The sequence below is a fragment of the Prionailurus viverrinus genome, chromosome B2 (genome assembly GCF_022837055.1).
Source record: "Prionailurus viverrinus isolate Anna chromosome B2, UM_Priviv_1.0, whole genome shotgun sequence".
NCBI lineage: Eukaryota > Metazoa > Chordata > Mammalia > Carnivora > Felidae > Prionailurus > Prionailurus viverrinus.
The window spans coordinates 43,443,329-43,467,559 of NC_062565.1; the positions used below are offsets into that span (position 1 = coordinate 43,443,329).

The 24,231-nt window shown below is 43.7% G+C and overlaps 1 protein-coding gene across 7 annotated transcripts in view; it reads left to right on the forward strand.

Annotated features, from left to right (window-relative positions):
* RUNX2 (RUNX family transcription factor 2) overlaps positions 1-24,231 on the forward strand; it is a 326,243-nt gene that overhangs the window by 196,045 nt on the left and 105,967 nt on the right. For 2 of the 7 annotated variants that reach the window (XM_047858044.1, XM_047858049.1), the window contains one exon: positions 23,156-23,221. The exons of the other annotated variants lie outside the window; for them this stretch is intronic. In XM_047858044.1, the coding sequence (XP_047714000.1) occupies positions 23,156-23,221 (66 nt within the window). The remainder of the gene's footprint in view (positions 1-23,155; positions 23,222-24,231) is intronic. 7 annotated transcript variants of the gene reach the window in all.

Below are 24,231 nucleotides of genomic sequence, written 5' to 3' on the forward strand. Positions count from 1 at the left end.
AGAAAGATTTTGTTCACCTGGAACAACAAAGAAAGGGTGAAACAAGAGGGACTTTTATTGCTGATAAGGACAGGAAATAGCACAGTATGAGTGTGCATAAGCAGTATATATTTTTATCTCCAAGCCTTTCTGCAATGTGTTTCATATTTAGAACACATAGCAAGACTGCATCTGTTTCCAGAACTTGCCGCTAACAGTTGGTAATAATGCCAAAACATACTTTCGTTCCAGCTTGAAACCAAATGATCAAGTAGAATTTTTGATTTCTAATTTAGAGTCTGACATTCATTCTAGCCATCATGCAATAAAGTGTCGAAGTCTTTTCTGAGAAAATAATAGAAATTCCATTAGCTAAGCTGTAAATTGAAGCTCAAAGCAAAAGATCCGGTTTTGTGACAGCATTTCTCACAAAGTCTTACCTTTCTCCAGACCGACCTTCATTCTCCCCCATCCTCCCTGCTCTTTAAGCCCTTGCTGTGTGATAGGGTTTCATGTCACCTCACTGTCCTGGTCAGTGGTCTCTGGGCACGCCAGAGTTTGTCAGCATCCCTCTTTATGCCTGGTGCCCAGAACAAAACTCCCTTATTGTGGCCTCCGTCAGCCTCAGCAGAGGTGGCCTCAGTGCTTTGGTGACCACGTTACATTATTCTCTCATGTTTGCCACTTTTTTGTCAAACTGCATTGCTCCCATTGTTTTCCTTTCACGGTTGTTTTGGTTTGTTGTTTGTTGTTTTTTGTCGTTGTTTGTTTTGTTTTTCAGATCCAAGTCTGATCATATATAGTTACTCCTGTTCGGTTTTATCTTACTTCATTCTTATCTTATTCACGTCTTAACTTGATTCTTACTTCATTCCTGCCTGGGATGACCTTTTGGGGTTTTTATAACCTCACCCAATATACAACAGATAGCCTCTTGCATTCCCTCCAGCCTGGGATGTCTTTCTTCAGTTTATGTCAGTCATTTCAAGTCTGCTCAGCAGACACTTGGTACATAATTATCGTGTGCTTAGGCAGGCAACACACAGAAGCAAAACCGAAGACATCATCCGTGCTTAGGAGATGACGTAATACACATACGACCCAGTTACATTGTGACGCCAGCTCCGGTAGATGCCAGAATGTGCACAAATGCTCGGGAGTTTAGTGACAGGCCATCTCTTTTGCCCTACCGCATGAGCAACTTAAGTCCTCTCCTTAGGAAATTAAAAAAAAAAAAATAATTCCATTCTGCTAGCTTCTACTTTCACTCTGAATCACTTCAACAATTATGTTTTCAGCTGGAGAAAGAAAATTCCACTCGTTGGCATGTGTGGTTTCATAATATTTCTTAAGATATGGCAAGAATATATAAAAAATCTCGTCTTGGGGCGCCTGGGTGGCTCAGTCAGTTAAGCGTCCGACTTCAGGTCATGATCTCACCGTCCGTGAGTTCGAGCCCCGCGTCGGGCTCTGTGCTGACAGCTCAGAGCCTGGAGCCTGTTTCAGATTCTGTGTCTCCCTCTCTCTGACCTTCCCCCATTCATATTCTGTCTCTCTCTGTCTCAAAAATAAATAAACGTTTAAAAACAGAAAAGCTGTCTTTTTAAAAAAAAAGAAAAAAAATCTCGTCTTTTCCTGGCTAGAGTGGAAGTTCCCTTAGGCCGAGGACCTGGCCTGCTAATCCTTTGCTATCTGACTGTGAGCCTAGTCTTGTGGTCTGCCTGTATGGGGAGTACTTGCTCATGGCCGAAGGGTCTGTCCAATAGTGCTCCCTGCTTTCGGGTTGCTTACACCGTAACTGTTGTTAGGAATTGCTAATAGGTCTAGAAGTGGGATTGGTAGGAGACTAATGACAATTGCCATTTTTTTTTTAATTTATTTTTTTAATTTACATCCAAGTTAGTTAGCATATAGTGCAACCATGATTTCAGGAGTAGATTCCTTAATGCCCCTTACCCATTTAACCCATCCTCCCCCCGCCCCCACCACAACCCCTCCAGGAACCCTCTGTTTGTTCTCCATATTTAAGAGTCTTTTATGTTTTGACCCTGACAACTGCCATTTCTTAATTTCATATTTCGTATGCACAAACACGGTCCTAGCATGTGTTTATATTATAGAATTTTTACTGTCTCTTATTGTATTTACTTGTTAAATTTATTGAGAGAGAAAGAGAGAGAGAGAGAGAGAATGGGGGAAGGGCAGAGAGAGGGAGAGAGAGAGAATCCCAGTCAGGCTCCACACTATCGGTGTGGAGCCTGACGTGGGGCACCGTGTCCCAAACTGTGAGATCGTGACCTGAGCCGAAACCTAAGAGTCAGATGCTTAACCAACTGAGCCCCCCAGGCACGCTTACTATCTCTTTTAAAGTGAAGCAACACTGTTAGTCTTACGCTGTAACATACATATATGTATGTATTCACCTGTTCACTACATTGAGAATGAATATACATGTAAATATTCTTGCCAGGTCTAGTATTTGAGATGTTAGTTAATATTAGCCAAACTACCGCTTTAACTTCTCTCAGGAAAAACAGGCCCCCACTGAAACCGCCCCCCCCCCCATGACCTACTATTATTTTGTTACTTCAGTCAGCGTTGATTTCTCAGGAAATCTGCATTGATCACTGCTGGTGGAAAGGGGAAAGAGACGCTGCATGATTGTTTTAAGTTTGGTTTTATATTTATTAATATGTAGAAATAGGAGGGGAAACTTAGAAAGGTATCATTGAAAGAGGTGACTAAACAAGTAAAAAGTTGACATATAATTAAAAAACCTGTAGGAATCATTCCTAGTGACCCATGGGGGAAAGAAAAAAAACCCTATAGGATAAAATACAAATGACAGCACTTTATTTATTTATGTATTTATGTATTTATTTTCAAATGACAGCACTCTGAGTTATTCACAGTCCTTTTTAGACAGCATTTTATTTTGAACAGTTCAAAGTCCTTTTCAGTCTCCCTTTTTCTTTGTTTTCTTAAAAAATGAGTAGGCACTGGGGCGCCTGGGTGGCGCAGTCGGTTAAGTGTCCGACTTCAGCCAGGTCACGATCTCGCGGTCCGTGAGTTCGAGCCCCGCATCAGGCTCTGGGCTGATGGCTCGGAGCCTGGAGCCTGTTTCCGATTCTGTGTCTCCCTCTCTCTCTGCCCCTCCCCCGTTCATGCTCTGCCTCTCTCTGTCCCAAAAATAAATAAAAAACGTTGAAAAAAAAATAAAAAAAAAATGAGTAGGCAGGATATATTATTCAATTGGGTCAGAATTGGTTCGAGGTAAATCTCGGATCCCATTTGACGGTACTACCGTCTAATTTTTTTTTTTTTTTTTTTTTACGTGACTCTCACGAAATTCATGAATCTCCAATCCATGACAGTCACGTCAATAAAATTCTGCTTAGGTACCAGTGTCCCTGAATATCTCAAAGGATTTCTTATGCAGGAAGGTGTCATCTTTTCCAGAGGGACTTCGGCCTTGAGTGATAAACTTAGAAATGCAGTCAGGCATGGTAGACTGGAACAAGACTGACGTTTCTATATCCAGAGTTCACCGCTCTCTCTCTGATCAAAATGGACACTGTTCCAGCTCCCTGTTGTAATTCGTGATAATGCCATAGTTAATGGAATAATAATAACAAATATAATAATAGTTATAAACACTCCACCCTGTGCCAAGGAGAGCAGTGATTCATGATAAATCAATAATAAACCCATTGATGTGGTCACATTAAATCCATACATAATTAAGAAGAACCCTTTCTAAACAAAAGCCACCGAAGGAATTAAAATAGGCTCGGAAAAGAGGAAAAAGTCTGATAATAGTGTTGTGGTACTCATCATTAAAAAAAAACAAACCTGTAAGCTTCCAAACTATACCTTAGGAAAACAGTACATGCTCAGTTTTGCTTAAGGGTACAGTGGAGAGTCGACCTGAAAGATTCTGAAAAAGAAAGAGATTGGCCTTCTGGGCAGTTAGCAACAGAAATAACACAAACAACAGAAAGTTATTTTTCTGACCTTAGAAGTTCGTAGGTGTCACAGGTACTGTACCTTTGAAGCATTACTAGTGTCTTGTTTTTTGGTCTGCTCTGACAATCTCTGTCTTTTAATTGGTGCATTTAGACCACTGACATTCAAAGTGTTGGATTGACATGGTTGGATTACTATCTATCATATTTGTTACTATTTTTTATTATTGCCCTGTTTTTTATCCTATTTCTTGTCTTTCACTCTTTTTCTTTTTTTTTTCTTTTTTAAAGTTATTTATTTATTTTGAGAGAGAGAGAGAGAGAGAGAGAGAGCACAGGGGAGGGGCAGAGAAAGAGGGAGAGAGAGAATCCCGGGAAGCCTCCACACAGACAGGATAGAGCCTGATGCGGGGCTCAAACTCATGAACCGTTGAGATCATGACCTGAGCCGAAACAGAGTCGGATGCTTAACCGACTGAGCCACCCAGGTGCCCCTCTTCCACTCTTTCTACCTTTCGTGGTTTTAGTTCAGCATTTTATATGATTCTATTATCTCTCCTTTCCTAGCATATCAGTTATGCTTCTCTCTTTACCCTCTTTTCATGGTTATCCGAGTTTGCAATATACATTTACCACTACTCCCAGTCTACCTTCACTAACACTATAGCACTTCATGGATAGATAGTGTGAGTACCTTATAACCTATAAACATCTGTGTATACGTTTTATGTGGACCCAACTTTTCAGCTTCATTGGGTGAATGCCAAAGAGTGCAGTTGCTGGATCACGTGGTAAGAGTGTATTTACTTTTGTAAGAAGCTGCCAAACTGTTTCCCAAAGTGGCTGTGCCATGTTGCATTCCAAAGCAGCAATGAATGGGAGTTCCTGCTGCTTTATGTAATCTCTTTGTGCCTTTATATCTAAAGTGGGCTTCTTGTAGATTACGTACAGTTGGATTTTTTGATCTACTCTTAACAATCTCTGTCCTAAATGGTGCTCAATGATCATTGATGTTCAAGTGCGTAACGATACTGTTGGGTTAATAGTTGGATTAACCTTGGAAGGGTTAGTAAAACCTCAGATGACCTGTTTAATCCAGCAGATGATTAGAGCATTTAAATTGGGACATACACCCCCAAAATTGGATTGAACCCAACACTGATAAAATAGCAGCTGCTTGGGGTGCCTGGGTGGCTCAGTCGGTTAAGCGTCCAACTTCAGCTCAGGTCATGATCTCACAGTCCGTGAGTTCGAGCCCTGCGTCAGGCTCTCTGCTGATAGCTCAGAGCCTGGAGCCTGCTTCGAATTCTGTGTCTCCCTCTCTCTCTGTGCCCTTCCCCTGCTCATGCTCTGTCTCTCTCTGTCTCAAAAATAAATAAAAACATTTAAAAAAAAATAGCAGCTGCTCAATAAAATTGTGTTGCATTGGTTTGGTTTATTCAAAAATACTCCTTCCGAGGCCCAGGCATATAGCACAAACACTCATAGCATCACTTGCAACATGCTGGAAACAGCGCTTTGCTGGAAATTGAGGAACCTGAGTTTTGAGCAGCTCACTTAAGTTTTCTATGGGTCTTAGGTTCCTTGTGTGTGAAATGAGCGAGTTGGGCTAGATACGCTCCAGGGTGCATCATAAAGCTCTGAATGTCTGTGATTCTAAAATAAGTCCTGAAGGGGTGGGTTTTCTCTCAGAAACATTTAGGAATCAGCAGATCAAAAATCTGCATACCGCCACCCATAACAAAAATAAAAGCTAGCATAGTACTTGGGTTATGAACTAAATTAGTAGGAATAACTACTGTAGGTGTCAAGAAAAGTTTGTCTTGTGTTTCAGTTGATTCTGTTGAGAAACAATGTAGGATCAGGTGAATTAGTGCCAAAGACCTTGACACTTGACCACAGGTGACTTTCTATTTAACGTGAAGCCTCTTACGCTTGCATATGTGTCTGAGTCTGCAGAGAGATTTTGAAACCACAGCTTTATTAAAATTAAAAAAAAATGATTGACATTTTATATACCTTTGCATGGTTTTATGTGACTTATCTAACCTGGGGTTGGTTATAATGAAATACAATTTATCTTACTGGAGAACTGAGAATCTTACCCGCTAACAGTTATGAAAACAAAAGAATAGGTGAACTCTATTAATAATAGGCTAAATGGGATGTGAGGACCAGACTTTCTATATTAAAGAAATAATATATTTAGAAAAAATATTATTAGAATTATAACAAGAAGTTCCTTTTAGTGAAACATTGCTATCATAGTACTTCATGACCACATGATAAAAGTCTTCATTAATACAAATTATTGTCAACATTAAATCCACTCGTTTATTGAGACTGTTCCGGTCACCAGAGATACAGTGATGGGTAAGACAGAAAAGCTCAGGGAACTTTCTCTGCTGACATATGATATAGTCATTAAACAGTTTTTGGAGCCAGACTCTGTGGGTTTCAATCTGGGCTTTTTGACTCACTTGCTATGTGATCTTGGGACTATTACTTAGCTTGTCTGTACCACAATTTCCTCATCCGTGAAATGGGATAATAATAATAATAATAATAATAATAACAATACCACTAACTTTAGAAGGTTGTTATGAGGACAAAAGGATAAAGTACATAAAGCTCTTAGAATAATGCCTGGTAATACATGTTAGCTATTATTGGGGAAGGGTAGGCAATTGAAAATGAGAAAATATTACCTAGGGATATGTGCTGTAAAGAAAGTAAAATAGGGTGATGTTATGAGGAAGCTTACTGCAGACAGCAGAGAAGGCCAGAGCAAGGGCCCTGAGGTGGGGAGAAGAATGTCCAGTGGCTGGAGTGGGTAGAAGATGAGATGAAATCAGAGAGATTGCTACTCCGGGTCATGCTGGTCCTCTGCTGGTCAGGAGCAAAGGTTTGGGTTTGCTCGTCTGAGCAGCCATGAGCCATAGGCAGATCCTTTTTTTTTTTTTTTAAATTTTTTAAAGCTTATTTATTTATTTGGAGAGAGAGAGCAGGGAAGGGGCAGAGAGAGAGAGAGGGAGAGAGAGAGAATGGGAGAATGCCAAGCTGGCTCTGTGCTGTCAGTGCGGAGCCCGACATAGGGCTCGAACTCATGAACTGTGAGATCATGACCTGAGCCGAAATCAAGACTGAGCTATCCAGGCACGCTCCTGCCATGGGCAGATCTTAAGCGGAATCGTGATATAAATGGATTTCTAGTTTCAAAATGTCACTCTGGCTGTTGGGGGGAGAGCTGTGTAAGAGTATGGGGGAGGAAGCAACAGTGTTTTTGGGAGGCGGTGGCAGTCACCCTGGTGGGAGGAAGGTGGCTTCCGCTTGCCTGAAAGTGGTGAGGACAGAGACACTCTGGACGGGAGCGGGTATTTTGCCTGGATCATGAAAATGTGTTAGCCGTGCTTGTCCCCAGCTGTTGGTCTACTTTAAAGGAATAATACTACATCTTATAAAATTTTAGTTAACCTTTAGACATTGTTCATACACCCCAGAGCGAAGTGGTAATTCAGGAATCGCTTGAGTTATTGGGTGAATACAAAACCACCAACCTGGAAAATTCAGGCCAGAAATCCATTTAGAGAGCTGAAATGCTTGGTTCGGTTGTTTTCATTGACACATTAATCTGATTATTTCCAGGAGCTCCCCTTCCTTGGCGCTGTGCAAACACAGATTTCAGTGCAGTGAAGCACAATGATTAGATTAATTTGGGGGAACCACCGGCATTGTATGTTCTTCTCACCCTCTTCAAGTATAGGTAGTACGTTTTCAATGTCTTTGATAGCTTTGATGCACACCCATTCCTTTTACTCCTTTAAGACGGAATGAAATGCGGGGCGCCTGGGTGGTTGAGTCGGTTGAGCGTCCGACTTCGGCTCAGGTCATGATCTCGCGGTCTGTGGGTTCCAGCCCCACGTCGGGCTCTGTGCTGACAGCTCAGAGCCTGGAGCCTGTTTCAGATTCTGTGTCTCCCTCTCTCTCTCTCTCTCTGCCCCTCCTCCACTCACGCTCTGTCTGTCTCTCTCAAAAATGAATAAACATGAAAAAAAAAAAAAGAATAAAATGAAAATCACCACACTGGTGTGACCAAGCTGGCTATGCAGGTGCTCATACCCAGAAGCGTGCAGCAACAGTCCTGCAGCGAGGAGACCCCTGAGCAGGAGCGGGGGGTGAGTCACGTCTGGCTGGCCAGCTAATATCTTGCCATATGAGCAAAGTAAAGCCAGGGGAGGCGGAGTGCTTGTCCTCCCTGTGAATGGGAAAACCACCTAGAACAGCTTCTTCCCAGAGGATTGAGAAACGGGGGCGTATCTTAAATTGGAAAGAACTTGAATCAGTAGAATGTGCTAAATACACACTGAGGGTGAAGGAGGAAGCTTTAAATAGCCGAGCCAATTAGTCTAAGTGTTGCAGTCAGCTGTCGCGCCCTTCCGGGATTCTTTCACGGTGCCCTGTGCCTTAAAAAGAGATAGCCTCACCCCCACCCCCACCCGCACCCTTCAATTAGGGACTCTAGAAGTTAGCTTCAAGATCTTGTGAAGATAAGAGCAATTCTGTACATTTCCTGTTTGAAAAGCAACAAAAGCCTGACTCTCCGTGGACATCTGCTGCTTCTTGGAATCCGAGGTGCAGAGGTCCGCATGCTGAAAACTCACATCGCTATTTTTCAAGAAAAGAAGGAAAGTGGTAAAATCCAGGTCTTAGGAGCAGTGACCCAATCTACTTAAAATGTATTTGAGGGATCCATCTTGGGTTTTAGAAGCGCAGAGGACTCAAAACAAGATACAATTCAAAGAGGATCAGCCTCTCATAAGATGGGAGATGTTATCAGAAGTCCAAGGGCTCTGAGAACTTTACAGATTGGAATTCTGGGTAATAGGTTGGCTGTTTCTTTGGCGCTCAAACCTAGTTTTTAAGCCTTCTCCCCGGCTTTGTCATTAGGAATGGAACAGTAAAGGAGAATAGAAGCCAAAGTTTCAGCGTAAGGAGGAGGCAAATCTAGATTGAGAAACAACAGGTAACAAGCCACTGGGGGGAAAGGAAAAGTCACTGTGAAAGGAGTAAACTTTAAGAACAGCGTACTCTACTAGAAAGAGGGGTGTTTTCTCCCCAGGAGCCAGGAGTTCTAAATCCCTATGGTACCAATGTGTGTAATTAATTTTCTTCTTCTTCAGTTGAGGGGTGGTCTTGATCATGCTCATGCTTAATTAAGCCTCGGGTACTGTTCTTTTTCACTACCACACTGCAGTATAATATTGCAGATCACAGAACTGGTGACTAGACAAAACTAGGACCTTAGGGCTAGAAAACTGGAGCCACGGTTACGTTTCAGCCCGGGCACACGCTTCCCAAGCCAGTATTCAAAGTGCCAGCTTTGGGCGTGCAAAGCCACGGCTCCCTGGGTCCCTGAAGATGGCTAAGCTGCGAAAGTGACTTTCCTGCTCTTCTTTGCCAGGTTGCCTGGTGCCTAAAAGAGAAAAACTGTTTCCCCAAAGTGAACTCCACCCCCAAGGGTCTTCTTGCCATCATTTAATAACAAAGTCACCTCTCAACGTATAAATAGTAGAACTTCTAGTTGAAAGTTGGAAACCAATCTTTCCAGAAGTTTATAGTTTTTTTAACATTTATTTTTGAGGGAGAGAGAGAGAGAGTGAGCAGGGGAGGGGCAGAGAGAAGAGGGAGACACAGAATCCGAAGCAGGCTCCAGGCTCTGAGCTGTCAGCACAGAGCCTGACACGGGGCTCGAACTCACGGACTGCAAGACCATGACCTGAGCCGAAGTCGGACGCTCAACCAGCTGAGCCACCCAGGCGCCCCTAGAAGTTTATAAAAATCACATCAGCTGTCCCACTTAGGTTATGTAAAATGCAATGCTTGAGGTAAAGGTCTTCAGCTGCCCACAGACGTGGCAGGTAAGCTCTAACGCATATAAAAAGCAGGCTGGCATTGAGGGAAACGGGATGAATAAAGAGATCTGTACAAACACACTCAGAGTTGGGACTGTGGATTCACCCGCAGCATCACACTGGAGGTGAGGAGGTCTGTGGCCCAGTGTAGCTAGGTGACAGGTGGATTCCAGCAACAGGGCGGGCTGCTGTCTCATAGGATGCTGGCCTGAAGGCTGGGTCAGCTGAGAGAGGTGGAAACTTGGGCAGGTGTCATGGAGCGTGTGAAGAAAAACTAAAGACACCACCAGGAAGGAGGAGGCATCCTCAGGGGGAAGCTTGAATTCTTCTACTGCTCTAATTCGGGAACTCCAGAGAGCAAGGAAGTTGAAAAGACTCAGGACACTCGGGTCATCTATAACAGGGGCTTTTTTGATGTCAGAAATTAAAGCTTCTGGATATATGTATGTGTGTGTCTGTGTGTGTGTGTGTATGTATATATATATATATATATAACACCACGTATTCTAAGACAAATTAGGTGCTGAGGAAAATGGAAAATGGGGTGAATTATAGCAACTGAGTCCAAAGGGGATAGTAAAATCTTAGCATTAATAATGATAATAATATCCAGATAGTATTTTAAGTATGTGGAAAACACTTTTCATAGACATTGTCTCATTTAATCACTGTTAACAGCTCACTGGAGTGTAGATACTACTGTAGTCTCTATTTTGCCAGTAGGAAATTGGGGATCTGAGACATTCAGAGACTAGACCTAGGTCACATAGTCAAAGATCAGGAGAGTCAACCCTCAGCCCCAAGTCTTTTGGTTCCAAATGTGCTTTCCTCACTATGCTTTGTCCTAACAGTCTCCCCATATCAGAACCAGACTTTGCTACAGAGCCTGCTGGGTATCATCCCCGGAGGGAGTTCCATTGCATTGGTCTTTCCAGCCTACACTTGGGGGACATAACACCAGCAATCCTTACTAAATTGCTGACGTTCATACTTTATACACGTCAGGGTACCCAAAATAAAGTAAAACTCACTGAGTTCCTGCCAGAAATAACAGTGGAAACAGCCCACCCCCTAATTTTATAAATCTCAATTTTATTCGAGAGATTAAAAATGTACATATTAATGAAATGTTAAAACCTCAAAGTACGTATTTTTATGTGTTGGACAGGAAAACCTAAGCTACTTAAATTATGCATAACTATACCTCCTATCCTGCAAGAGTTGGAAAGGTTGATGTAAAATGTTAATTTGTTTTAATTTCAGATAGTTCAGATCAAAACAACTTACTTGACGAATCCAGAACAAGGAGCTAAAGAGAAATAGCTCACTTCGTATTTCTCATCAACTGTGTGAGCCTAAAGCTAATTTTAACCCTCTTTACTGCTCAATTTGACGATGAAAAAGCTTTTGTAAGAAGTGTTCCCATTTTCTTTAGGCCTCCATTGCAAACTGTCATTGACAGTTACATTTGTGTGTGTGTGTGTGTGTGTGTGTGTGTGTGTGTGTGTGCGCGTGTGTGTGTGTAAAAGTATTCCCTATTTTCTAATTGACATTTGTCATCTGGAGAGAAATCCTGGGTATTTTTTGCGCGGTGGATATACCTCATTTAAAACAACCCTGAGGGGGCACCTGGGTGACTCAGTTGGTTGAGCGTTTGACTTCGGCTCAGGTCATGATCTCACAGCTTGTGAGTTCGAGCCCTGTGTCGGGCTCTGTGCTGACAGTCGGAACCTGGAGCCTGCTTCGGATTGTGTCTCCCTCTCTCTCTCTGCCCCTTCCCCACTCACTCTGTCTCTCTCTCTCTCAAAAATAAATAAACATTAAGAAAATTTAAAAAAACCCTGAGATACTATTTTTTAATGAATGGGCACCTTTCTTTAGAGGAACAGTGTTTCTAATAGAACTTTTGAAGGTATGTTTGGAATTCTGCAGGTTGCCTCACATGTAGCAGAATCAGAATTTTGGAGCTAGAAACCCAGGGAGATGATTTAGTTAAATTCTGTCATTCTTACTGACAAGGAATGTGTGGGTCAGGGAGGGGAGGGGACTCCTCATGGCTGCCTACTCGCCTGGGACAGTGCTGTGACCAGAACCCAAATCTCTGGCTGATAGTCCAGTGCTCTAGAATGGTTTTCTCCTGCTACATTTCTAATAGGCTGCTGACATTTTTTCTGTTACTGCTGCACACGGATGGCCCCTTGTGATCTGAAGAAGAAAAAGAGCTACCCTTAAATTATCTCCTCCTCCTTTGCTCTTTCCTCTTTTACCCTGAAATTAAATCCTTACGAAGAAACTGAATAGATTTTGCCCTGGCTTGGTGACAGTGTCATCTCTCTTGACCAGTCATTGACTGTTTTGGTCCACATCTGGAAGAGACTCGGTACACTGTATTCTCGGGCTGGGAACAGTCGGACTGGGGTTTGTCCGTGGCAGGCAGAGAATTGTTTGAGAAGGAGCTACCACTGGGCTACTGTTTGTCCCACAGCACACAGAGCAGACCAGGCCCGCTTGCTCACTCCCTTTTTTTTTTTTTTTTTTTTTTAGTGTGTGTAGGGGGGTGGTCATCAAAACAAGTAGCTATTCTCAGACACCTTAATACATAATTAGGTATGTCTGTTTACACTTGGGAGACAGAAGGCTTCACATCCCAAAGAAATTCAGGGAGTCTGGGAGCAGCCACAAACAGATGTTGAAAATGTCCATTTGTGGCAAGTTTTATGACTATAGCACCAGAAGTATGCATGGAGGATGAAACCCCTCTGAAGGGATGTGTGTGTGTGTGTGTGTGTGTTATCAAGTGGAGTAGAAAGTGAAAGGAGATCTTCCCCACCCCCCCCTCCCCGATTTGCTCTAGTATTTGTTTATCTCCTACAAGAAGGAAAAAGTTCACTATTATTTGGCTTTGGCTGTTTGAAGGCTTTTGCCAAATGCTTAACAATCTGTAGGGTTTGATTTCTCTCAAAAAAAACCACTTTGAGAACAAGGCTCTATGTAACTAAGATGTGTTTGTTTTTGTTTAAATCACTCAGAAGAGAAATCATCTCTTGTCCATTGTTAAAAGAGAGGTTTCAATCAAAGGAAAATTCTACATATTCTAAAATATACAAACAGCTCTTTGAAACTGATGCCAAATCAAACTCTAAAAGGGACGTTTCTCTTGCAGAAGTTTTGAGTTAATTCCGTGTGCGAGGCTTGAGTGGAAAAACTCTGAGACTGTCAGAGGAACCAGTTTCTGTAACACCGCGTTTGGATTCGGAAGTTGTATGAGGGGCTTTGTCTCAGGATAGGGTGAAGTCTCTTGTACGCGGTTTTAGGATCAACTCTAGAAACAAAGCAAGAGAAATTCTTTTCAGAGTGAGTCAGTTTTTCAGTTAAATAAAACTTAGTAGTTTGTTTCCTGATGTTACTGGATCCGAACCTCCAGTGGGAGAAGGTGTGCCTGTCATCACTTTATAAAAAAAAAAAAACTTCAATTGAAATGTTCCCCTGTTGTTAAAGAAATACCGTCCTTTGGCCTATCATGATTTCTAATAGGATGAAAAATAGTGGATGCTAATGAGATGAGCCCAGTGGGGAAAAGGGACACAAATTGGAATAGGCAGAAACCAGAAGGCATACATAGAGTGCAGTAAGGGTATTCCCATCTCTTTTTACACACACACACACACACACACACACACACACACACACATACCATGTGTTGCTCTGAGAGGAGCGACAGTGTATTTAAAGATACGAAGGACAGAGCCTGTTCTCAAGGAATTCGTAGGCTTAGCCGCGTGATAAGGGGGATGCTAGGTCCTCAGCGTGTACACGCCTTGAGAGATACGGATGGAGAACGAGGTGCAGATGGAGAGGTCCCTATTGGGCTAAAACAAGAACATGAGAAGAATCTTTGAAGCAGAGGGGGATTGTGAAGTAGGTTTTAAAGGCTGCGTAGAATTCCAGGGATAGGAATTCCGAGATTGCTATGAGATAGGATGGGGGGTGGGGATACTGAGGGCCTGAGGGAATCATGTAAACCAGGGCACAAAGGTGGGGAGATGGGGGGTCGTACGGGAAATGGAAAAGGGTCCAGTTTGACTGGATCGTAGACTTGATGAAGTGGAGTAAGAGATAAGACTGGAAAGGTAAGCAGAGACAAGACTGCTATCCCAGCAGACATTTGTTGTGTGTCTGTAGAGATCTAGAAATGTACATGTACTTGAGGAAAGAGTGGGACATGAAGCCACAGAAAAGGTAGGCAGTAATGAGCAAGGAAGTCCTGAGGAACCAGTAAGTTGGACAAGCTGAGAATTCAGGAACCCAGATGAGCCTTGCGGGCAGAAGGTCTAAGACGCACACAAAAGTGGGTCTTGATTTGAAGGTAACCTTCTGTCCCAGCCAGGAAGGCCCTTGTATTTTCCTCCGGGGACGGGAACCAGTCCCTGGGCATGACCAGCAAAGGCCTATGCTGGGGAGTTCAGTGTGTCCGTCAGACTGTAGAGGGAGAGAGGGCAAACATAAGGATGCGTCCTGGCAGGATATAGCTGGAGCCCAAAGCCTAGGGCTTGGATCCTAGATATTAGTATGGATTGTGTTAGGCCCGTCCTAGCTGTCCCCCTTAGAGCTGACTGAGTGGTTAGTACTTCGGTGATCTGGTTCAAATTCTGGGTCTTGGGACGTTGGGTGGTTTGAATCACATGGGCCGTTGGATCACATGGGGGTGTGCTAAGCCTTTGGAGGGAATATCCAGGCTTCTCAGCTTTCGACTAATACTGCCTCGGGGGCAGCTGCTGCCTGGATCCGACTCTTCCTTCCCCCAGGGTCTTTCTGGCTCAGTGCTGGACGCAGAGGCAGGGTCTGCTCCGAGAGGAGCAGAACTTTTCCTACTTTAGCAAGCGGAGAATTGAAGTCCAAGCTGAAAACACAGTCTGTGCATTCAGGGGATGGTGGGATGTGGTCCCTGTGATGATTGTCTGCTGTCCTCGCCTCCTCTCCCCACTGCAATGGGCATGCTTTTTACAGGAGAGTTCCGCTGGGGCCTGGAACTGGGTGTGCGGGACTTTCAGGATTCTGAATCTCACCTCCGGGCTTGCCTAGTTTGGACCCAGTGTTTCAATTTTCTTTTCCTCTCGCTCTGCTAGTTCAAGTGGTACTGGTAGGAAGGAATACCCTTTGGAGGTGGAGATGTTTATATTTGCTGTGTACTTTTTTTTTTTTAATTTTTTTTTCAACGTTTATTTATTTTTGGGACAGAGAGAGGCAGAGCATGAACGGGGGAGGGGCAGAGAGAGAGGGAGACACAGAATCGGAAACAGGCTCCAGGCTCTGAGCCATCAGCCCAGAGCCCGACGCGGGGCTCGAACTCCCGGACCGCGAGATCGTGACCTGGCTGAAGTCGGACGCTTAACCGACTGCGCCACCCAGGCGCCCCTATTTGCTGTGTACTTTTGCCGGTTTTCACTTATGAGGGTCTTACCCGACAAACAGAAAAAGCGACTGGCCCAACATTCCTTAGAGCATCAGTGGCAAAGACAATCGGGGGATCCGTTGTCAAGCATGGCAGACAGGTGGCATGTGTCAGCCTCCCCATTCCACACCCCATCCCCACCTCTGTCCCCAGGGCTGTCTTTGATACTTGATCAAGCCCCCTTTTCACCATTGCCCTCCAGGTGGGCACGGCCGATCAGTTAGAATCGGCATGACGAATGAACCTGATTTTCTGCACGAGGAGGAGATTGTGGCCGCCGAGTCCCACAGGTCTGGGGCCAGGTCCTGGCCACCTGTTCCCGGTCTATAACTTTGAGGAAGTCACTTCCCTTAGCTTCAGTGTGTTGTCCTCAGTGTGGGGGTCAATGACATTGTGTACCTCACAGAGCTGTGGGGAGGGTTCAGTGCCATAACGTGAGTGGAATACTTCAGTAAAAATCCTCTGCAGATCAGAGCCCTCCCCTCTCACTTGTCTGGCTAGCCAGTCTTTCCTCTTAGTGAAACTGGCCACGTCATGGGATACCGTGGATATGAAATCTCTTACGGGATTCCTATGGTTGGCGCAAAGCAAAGGCTGTTCTGTTAAGCAATAGCCCAGTGCTGGTTCCCAGCAACCTGGAGTCAGAGCATTCCTGAACAATGGGTTCAGGCATGCTACCAAACTCCAGAGAAACGCTCCTTAGATTTTTCCACTAAAGCACCCCAAAGGGCAGAGGAAACCCCAGGGCTCCTTCACTGCTGCTGCTCTCCTCAATCTGTTGACGCAGCCCCAAAGAACCCCCGCTCCTTTGAGGAGAGCCTTTTCAGGTCTCTTCTCTTCACGTGAAATTTTACTCTGTAAAATGCCTGTTTTTGTTTTAATCTAAAAATAATGTTTGAACTTACTAATACCCGTTTTATGCCCCTCTTAAAAAACCCTCCCCCATTTGTTCCCTTCTTGTATTTCATGCCCTCCTATCAGCTAAGCTTTGGTGTCTAATATATAACATCTCGACCAGTTCATAAATTTCTGCTTTTAATATAGCCTGAGTTACCACTAGCGCAGGCCACGAGAAAATACCAGGCTGTCCCCTCTGCATTCAAGCTTTTTTGAAAGATTTACTGAGGAACAATTTATCATTTAGTTGCAATTTTTAAAATAATCTTAATTGGCCACATATGTTATCAAATAAGAGCGGGTCTTGGAGCCTCCGCCCCCCCTCCGCGTCTCCCACCCCACCCCCGCGCGCGCATGCGCACTGCCTTCTGCCAGGATGTCAGAAAATGAATTCTACCACTCTGGGCAGATACCATCGCAGGAAAGCCTCCCCGTGATTTAAGATAAGATTACTGATATTGATGCTGTTATTTTGAGGAGGGGAAGACTACTGCTTTTAAACCTCTAGCCCTCTTTCTCCTAGTTTTTCCTCTCTTAATTATGACTCCATGTTTTGGTAGCCATAAGTCATTAGTGGTTTTTAATTTCTCTGAAACTGAAATAAGGTCTGAAAGGCTGGATTTGTCCCTTTTTTCCTCCTTTTTTCCTTTTTTTTTTTTTTTTTTTTCTGGCTAATCGGAGGAACGCAACCACATCTGAAGCCACTTGGCTCATTATGAATTTCATGGAAACTGATTCTCTGAAAGTGTTTCCATATGTGTGTTCCCAATATATCCCATCCTCTCTAAATGGGAGCACAGACGTGTGCATGGGCTGGAAATGGCTTCAGGATGTGACAGAGCAGTCATATGACCGCCACGGCACCGTGGGTGGCCCCTTCTGAAAGACACGGTGTCCTGGGTGCTGGCCTCCTTCCTGCAGCGGATCTGGTTTCAAAGACTACCCACCCTTCCTAGGCCTTTAAAAAGTTCTTAATCAGGGCCTAGCAAGAAGATCTCTCTCATTTTTCCTCCGTTTCTCTCCATCCCCCCCACCCCACCCCAACCCCCTGGTTCCTTCCTTCTCTCTTACCCTCCCTCTCTGTGTGCATACACTCCCACATCTCCTAATGCCTGCCTCCTTTGCCTTCAAAAAGAGGAAATATAGTATTCCAACAATATCCTCAAAATTTGGGTGGGTTTAAGGAATGGTTGAAGTTTCTGGAAACTGCCAGGTTTGTTTTTTTTTTTTCCCCCCCCTCTCTCTTTCCTCCAGCATAGCATACTTTCTTAGCCTTAGGATCAGCTGGTCTTTCAGAATTTGTGAGCATGCAGTGGAAAAGTACAATTCATTACAACACGGAAAATAAATATTTATCCTGGATAGTTGAGGCACTTTTCCTCTCTTTTGCAAAACTATGGAGTTTGCTAGTCTGACCTTCCATTATCTTAAAAAAATTGGTTTCACATTCTCATTTTGCTGGTTTCTTCTCCATCGGTGTGATCCATTACATTTCTCCGTGTAGGGTATGTTTTTCCAATTATTATTTAATGTAATTACAAGTAAAGCTAATTTAATGATAGATTCTTGATCATTTTCAAGTGAGGGGGGAAATTCAGGGAAATTAAGAAAATTGATGTAAAAAATCCTTTAAAACCTCAGTGTGGAAAATGCAAAGGACTACCCTGCATATAGTCCAAAATCGATTTTTGGATGATCTTTACACAGCGTTTCTGCTTCTGTCATGTTGCCTGTTAGTAATGCTAGTAACTCATCTGTGTAGCACATTTTTTGGAAGTACTGTCCTTTCTTAGCACTGCACTATGTCGTAGGTAGGATCTAAAAGGATACACGATTCTTATGCTTAATTTGCTTTCCCCTTGGTTGGAAAATGACAATACTTCTCTAAACACAATGATAATACTTTAAAATGTGTGGAGTAGACTTTACATACATAAATGTTCAGGATGTACATGAAAAAGCAAAGATGGTAAGAATTTGCATCCTGGGAAGCTGTTGTGTGTTGGTGAGCTTTTTTTTTTTAAATTTTTTTAATGTTTATTTATTTTTGAAAGACAGAGTGCTAGTGGAGGAGGGGCAGAGAGAGAGAGAGAGAGAGAGAGAGAGAGAGAGAGATGGAATCTGAAGCAGGCTCCAGACTCTGAGCTGTCAGCACAGAGCTCAGTGTGGAGGTTGAACTCACAAACTGTGAGACTGTGACCTGAGCCGAAGTCGGACGCTTAACCGACTGAGCCACCCAGGTGCCCCTATTGGTGAGCTTTAAAGATAGTGCTTGCCCAGCCTTAGTCTGGCAGAGAGAAGAGAGCTGGTCCTGAGTCTGGGGAGAGCATGCGCAAAGCTCCAGTGAGGGTCCTGAGTGTATGTCCTGCCGTGAAGAAGAGGGTTCATACTGGGGAGCAGTGAGACGTGACATTGCAAAAGTAGGACAGAGAACTCCGAATATGCCAGTAGCCGCCTCCTCACTTTCCACCCTTCGTGGGGCAGGTGCCCGGTCATGTCTTGTGAAAGGCTGACCTGTGCCTGGGTGGGGGTGGCACCCTCCGGTTTTACAGGAAGAAGAGCCTCGTTTTAATCTCCTGGTATCATTCACATCTACCTCGTCTCCAGACTTCCATTTCTTCATCTGTAAAGGTCGTCTTCGATTCTTGTTGACTTTGATGTACTTGCTGCCTGTACTAGTCCAGAAATTCTGACACAGTGTGAGTTTTACCCTCTGGTACCTTTACTACCTATCCCAAATAAATAACCTGTGTGGGGGCGGTTGCCCCGGGATCACCTTCCCACAGGCCATGTTTCTGTGGCCTGGCACTCCTGCTCCCTCCTCTGTTGTCTCTATGGCCCCCAGGATAGACATAAAATACAGATGCTGGGGCTAAGGATACCGGGAACAACACCAGTGGCAAAACAGAGGTAATCTGTTCACTAGTGGTGATTGATTGTCCGAAACATGAGGTCAGGTGATGTAATGATGCTTGGGAAGAGCTTTGAACACTCTTTAAAGAGAGTTTTATGAGGATTTATAGTCTGGAGTGGTATTAGAATGCATGTGAGGTTTGATGTCAGCATTGCTTTAATGCTTATTATATCTATGTTTTTAATGCGTCAAAAATGTACCAACCATTGTACACAGTTCCTGATCCCTAGACTAGCTTTCTTACCGATTCATTCATCCATCCGTCCATATATGTACATTAAAAAGCAAACCCCCAAAAACTTAAGCTCCTACCGTGCAGAGGGGATATGAGAGGAAAATAAATCATGACCTTTACCATCCCAAGCTTACTTTATAGTTGGAGAGAACAGGCTAAGAAACAGCTGATAGTTCAGTAAAGTAGTGACTCTTAAGGGGCCAAAAGAGAGACACAGAAAATAAATGCTATTGGAACAGGAGGGAAATAGGAAATTATATAATAGAGCAGTTGGGGGGGGGGCAGCTAGAAATGTTGTAGAAAGGGAAGAAGATTCTTAGAGGAAAGCAGCTCTGTGGCGATCCTGAGTATTCTACGTTCTGAAGGAAAGAATGCCGTGAGGGGGTTAATAAAGTACGTTGGGCTTATTTGAGATTTGTCGAAGCAATAACTCCTACCATTTAAAAGGCCCCAATGAAGCTTTGAAGTTAACACCTCATTGTGGAGAAGGATGATGGCTTTTCATTCTGTACATTTATACCCTTACATTCAAAAGTAGGACAGGGGACTCTGCCTGTGCCAACATAGTTCCACCTGGCTTCAAGGCCCCTCTTCCTTTCCTGCACCTGACCTGCCTCCTCAGGTGGGATGTGTAAATCCCACTGCTGAGAGGGGACAATGCACGGGTACAGGGTTTCCTAGCTGACAGCCCCAAATGGCAAGTACCCAGTCTGTTACTGTTTTCAGACTCCTGTTTCCATTCGTTCTAGGGATCTCCTTGCTTGTTCTCAGGCCGACCATGATTTACGGAGGGCCTACTAAGTGAGATGTATGCAAAAGCATTAGGTAAAGGCCTAGAAATGTCAAGTAATATTGTTATTAAGCACTGAGGGGGAGGCCAACAAGGATTAGACAAATCTCTGCCTTCAGCATCCCACTCGTGACCCAGGATAACTAGTGCTAGAAAGCAGTGTGTGAAAGATGCCGGTGGGGGATTGCAGACCACAAGACCTGAAGATTGGGGGCTCTCTTTTATGCTCCCTTTTCTTTGGTTTCATTTCTTGCCACCACACTTTTCATTTGCTCTGAAGACCCAAGAAACCCTGTTGGGGAAAAAAGAGACTTTCCTTTCTCCCGATAGACCTTGGCTGGCGGGATGGGGCGGGGGAGCGGGGGGAAGAGGCAAGCTTTTTAAAATTTCTTTTATTTTTATTTTTTCATTATTTTTAATGTTTGTTTATTTTTGAGAGAGACAGACAGAACATGAGTAGGGGAGGGGCAGAGAGAGAGGGAGACCCAGAATCCTGAAGCAGACTCCAGGCTCTGAGCTGTCAGCAGAGAGCCTGATGTGGGGCTTGAATTCATGAACTAGTGAGATCATGACCTAAGCTGAAGTCAGATGCTTAACCAACTGAGCCACCCAGGTGCCCCAAGAGTTTCTTGTACTTTTAATGTTGGTTTTATTTTTATTGGAGCTTCATGGGCATTTTATTAACATACTCTTCCCATGCATATTAGGCTCTGCTGGTGCTGTTTTAATGAGCAAGGTTCTTGCAGCTCTCTTTATGAGAGCTGCATTCCTTTGCAAGCTATCTGACTGTGGCCAGAGGTACAGATAACAGTTCCAGAATGAAACGCGTCTGTAGGAACCCAGCAGGTCCTAAGGGAATCAAACCCTTGACCTAGGTCTCATTCACATCATGCTATGAGCAACTGAACTAACTGCCCACAATTTAGCAGATTAGATCCAACAAGACGTCCAAGAATTTGTCAGTATATCCCAAAGACAGTAACTCTCATTGGGGCAACATGTAGGCACCAGAAGAGCCTTCTTAAATGTTTTAAAAAAAGGCAAGGTTAGATTTCTAAGGCAAGATACATATGTACCTATGATGGTGTCAACCAGATTCCTTAAGGGTAACTAAGACCACAAAGAGGTCAGAAGTCATGGCTCTGTATCTCTCAAGCAGCGTGATTTTGTCGTGTACGTGCCTCCCCTTCTCTGGATCTCAGCTTCCCTGCTTGTTAATGGGTAAGATTAGAATGGATTATCTTAGCAGTAAATGAGGGATTTGGGCCTTTCCATCAGAGTGCCCCAACCGGCAAAGGAGGGTAAATGGGTACTATAGAGAATCTGGAGGACACGACCTAAATCTTTGTAAGTGCAAAATTTTGTTGAAGTCACTTTTTGTTTGTCTCCCTAGAAATTCACCCAAGTGTTGTATTCTACTCCATATCTTTTGTTAAGTTTGTAGTTGTAATGTGGCTAGCTACACAGGTATGTGTAGTTTAGTAGACAATGTCAAGAAGGCTGTCTAAAAGAATACCCAAGTTCATGTGCAAAACAGAGATTAAAAACAGATACTACCCTGTTCAAAGAAAGAAAGTTTAATTGTATCGTTTACTTCTGCACCAATTATTATAAACTGAAGGTTAGGGAGGGCTTTATTTTATTTTTTTCCTTTTAAGTTTAGAATTTTTTCCTTCTCCTCACCATAGATTATTATATAAGGGATCTCATGTGAGACTGTATGGAGTTGTTAATATTTCTTCATAGAGAACACATTGCAGGGTGTTTCAGAAACATTTCTTGGTAGCACGAACTGAGTAAGGCAATTCCAGAAAATTCTACGTTTTGTAAGTTGTAAAAATGACTGTTTAATCCCTTTAAAGTCCACATTAGCTCTCTTTGCCCAGAAGGAGTTACTCTTCAAGACATTACAGTCTCAAATGACCAGAAGTGATTGGTCAAAATTCTGTAAACCTAGCAGAAATTTGTTGCATTGTTTTCTATAAACCACAGCCAGAGCTCAATAATTGAAAAATGAATGTCAATTTCCATTAGCTGGCATCTATAAACCAAAAAGGTACAGTGATCCTGGCATATGACGGGTAATAAAAACATCAGCAGAATGCATCAGGTAAAACAGAGAAGGTGAGGGGGTGGAGGAATAAATTCAAAACCATATTGGAGTTTACTGGCAAGGCCCCACATCGGGGGTTTTAATGAGGCTTCTGCATCAAAATAAGGGAAACCACATGGAATTTTAATTATGACTACAGCATATTTTAAGTACAAATACCCACGAGAAGTTGTTTTTTTTTTTACACTGACAAGCCTATCTGTGTGAGCTCTGTGCTTCTGTGGGGAGGTGGGGGGGGGTGGGCAGGCGTTGATGTTTTAAGTGGGGCTTCTTTCTGTTTGAAATTGTTCACGTTACTCTGGTTTCTCTCACAAGACCAAGCATTGAATGTAATCTGTACAGAAGTGGCCTGCCTATTACTGTTAGCTCCGCCAGCCCCAGCTCACCAGATGCTGTGCAGTGAAAAGGCTGGCCAAGGAACTTCTGTGGCCTCCACGTAGCGCCTGTGTCTCCCAAGGCAGACTGCATAAGCACGGAGCGGGGGTGGGGGTGGGGGGGACCTTAAATCTCATCTGCTCCCTTTTGAGCCTCTGTCATAATCACTACTTCCACGTTTTAACATTTGAGCCGGCGAGGATTTTGCATTTGGGAGGGTTAGGCAGGGGCCTGTCGAAGATGGAAGAATTTATGAAAAGCACAGAGCAGCTGCCCAGACTGCGTTAGTTTTGGTTCGTCATCTTGAAAGTGTTCGCTTCTGGTATTAGACGCCGCTCACTAGCTTCTTACCCTCTGCTTATGGGCCTGGGGCATCCGGGAAAGCACTGAAGAGGGGTGGGAACTTCTCTGCCTCCCCCTCCCCCTCCCCATCGGCTTTGCTTCTCCTGCTGTCTTGGAGTTCAAGGTGCTAGAACCGTTAGAGCTGGAAGGGAACTTAGAGCTCGTCCCCCTCATTTTACAGATGATGACACTGCCACTTCTGACTTCTGCCTCTGGCCTTCCACTCTCAGTAAGAAGAGCCAGGCAGGTGAGACTTTTAACAATTGCGGGGGCTGGGCTGGGCGGGGCTGTCTGATCGGTACTGTCCAATGTTCGAGAAAAACTTTTGTTAACTCTATATGGCTTTTAAATAGTCACTTTGGATTACAAACGCACATCATGGCACTTAGGGAGATCACAGGCGGTGTGCATTTTGACAAAAATCAAAACTCTCAATCGGCACCTTTAAAGAAAAGTATCAGGATTATGCCTTGAATAAATACTGGAGTATCCAAGAACAAGGGCTAAATAAAAATGGGGCTGAAGAAGTACCTCCCGACTAAGGCCTTGAAGAAGTCCTAAGTGCTTTCCCTTATGGATCAAAACTATAGAAAAGCAAACACGTGAGATGCAGAGAATTGGAAGATTTTAGATGCGACACAGTCTTGAGAACACCAGTATTATAGAAGGTCTTGTCATAATTCTGTCAGTTTTAGAAAATTGTAACCCAGTCGCTGAAGATCACAACTAAATTTTTAGGCATTTCAGAAAACTGATTTCTACATGAAGTGGTTTATGGCTATGGTTTTATGAGTTTAAGCACCAGCAATACCTATTAAGGAGGCACACTGTTAGCTTTAGAAGTTAAAGGCCTTTCCATTTCAGGGCAAAGCCAGCTTTGCCTCCAGGTACCACTTGGAATTAGCCTGAAGCTGATTCCTTAGGATGTGGCACAGGGCCCTGGTGAATGGGTGTTGAGGCGCCCTCTTACCCCTCTCCCCTGGGCGCAGAGCGTCTCATGAAAGCTACGGTTGGCCGCTGGCCTAAATGAGGTCCTGGGTCTCCCATTGAGACACGAAATGCGTTGATTCCTAGGTACTATAAGCCTTCCCCCCACCCTCACTTTTAAAACCCACTTATTTAGTGTATGACCCTAGGGAGAATTTCTAAGGGCTAGACTCTCCTCATGTGCCCCCAGAAAAGTAAGATAGTTCCAGAACACGTTGAAATCTGGCTTGATTTCAGTCCGGTTTGATTTTTTTTTTTTTTTTTTTTGAA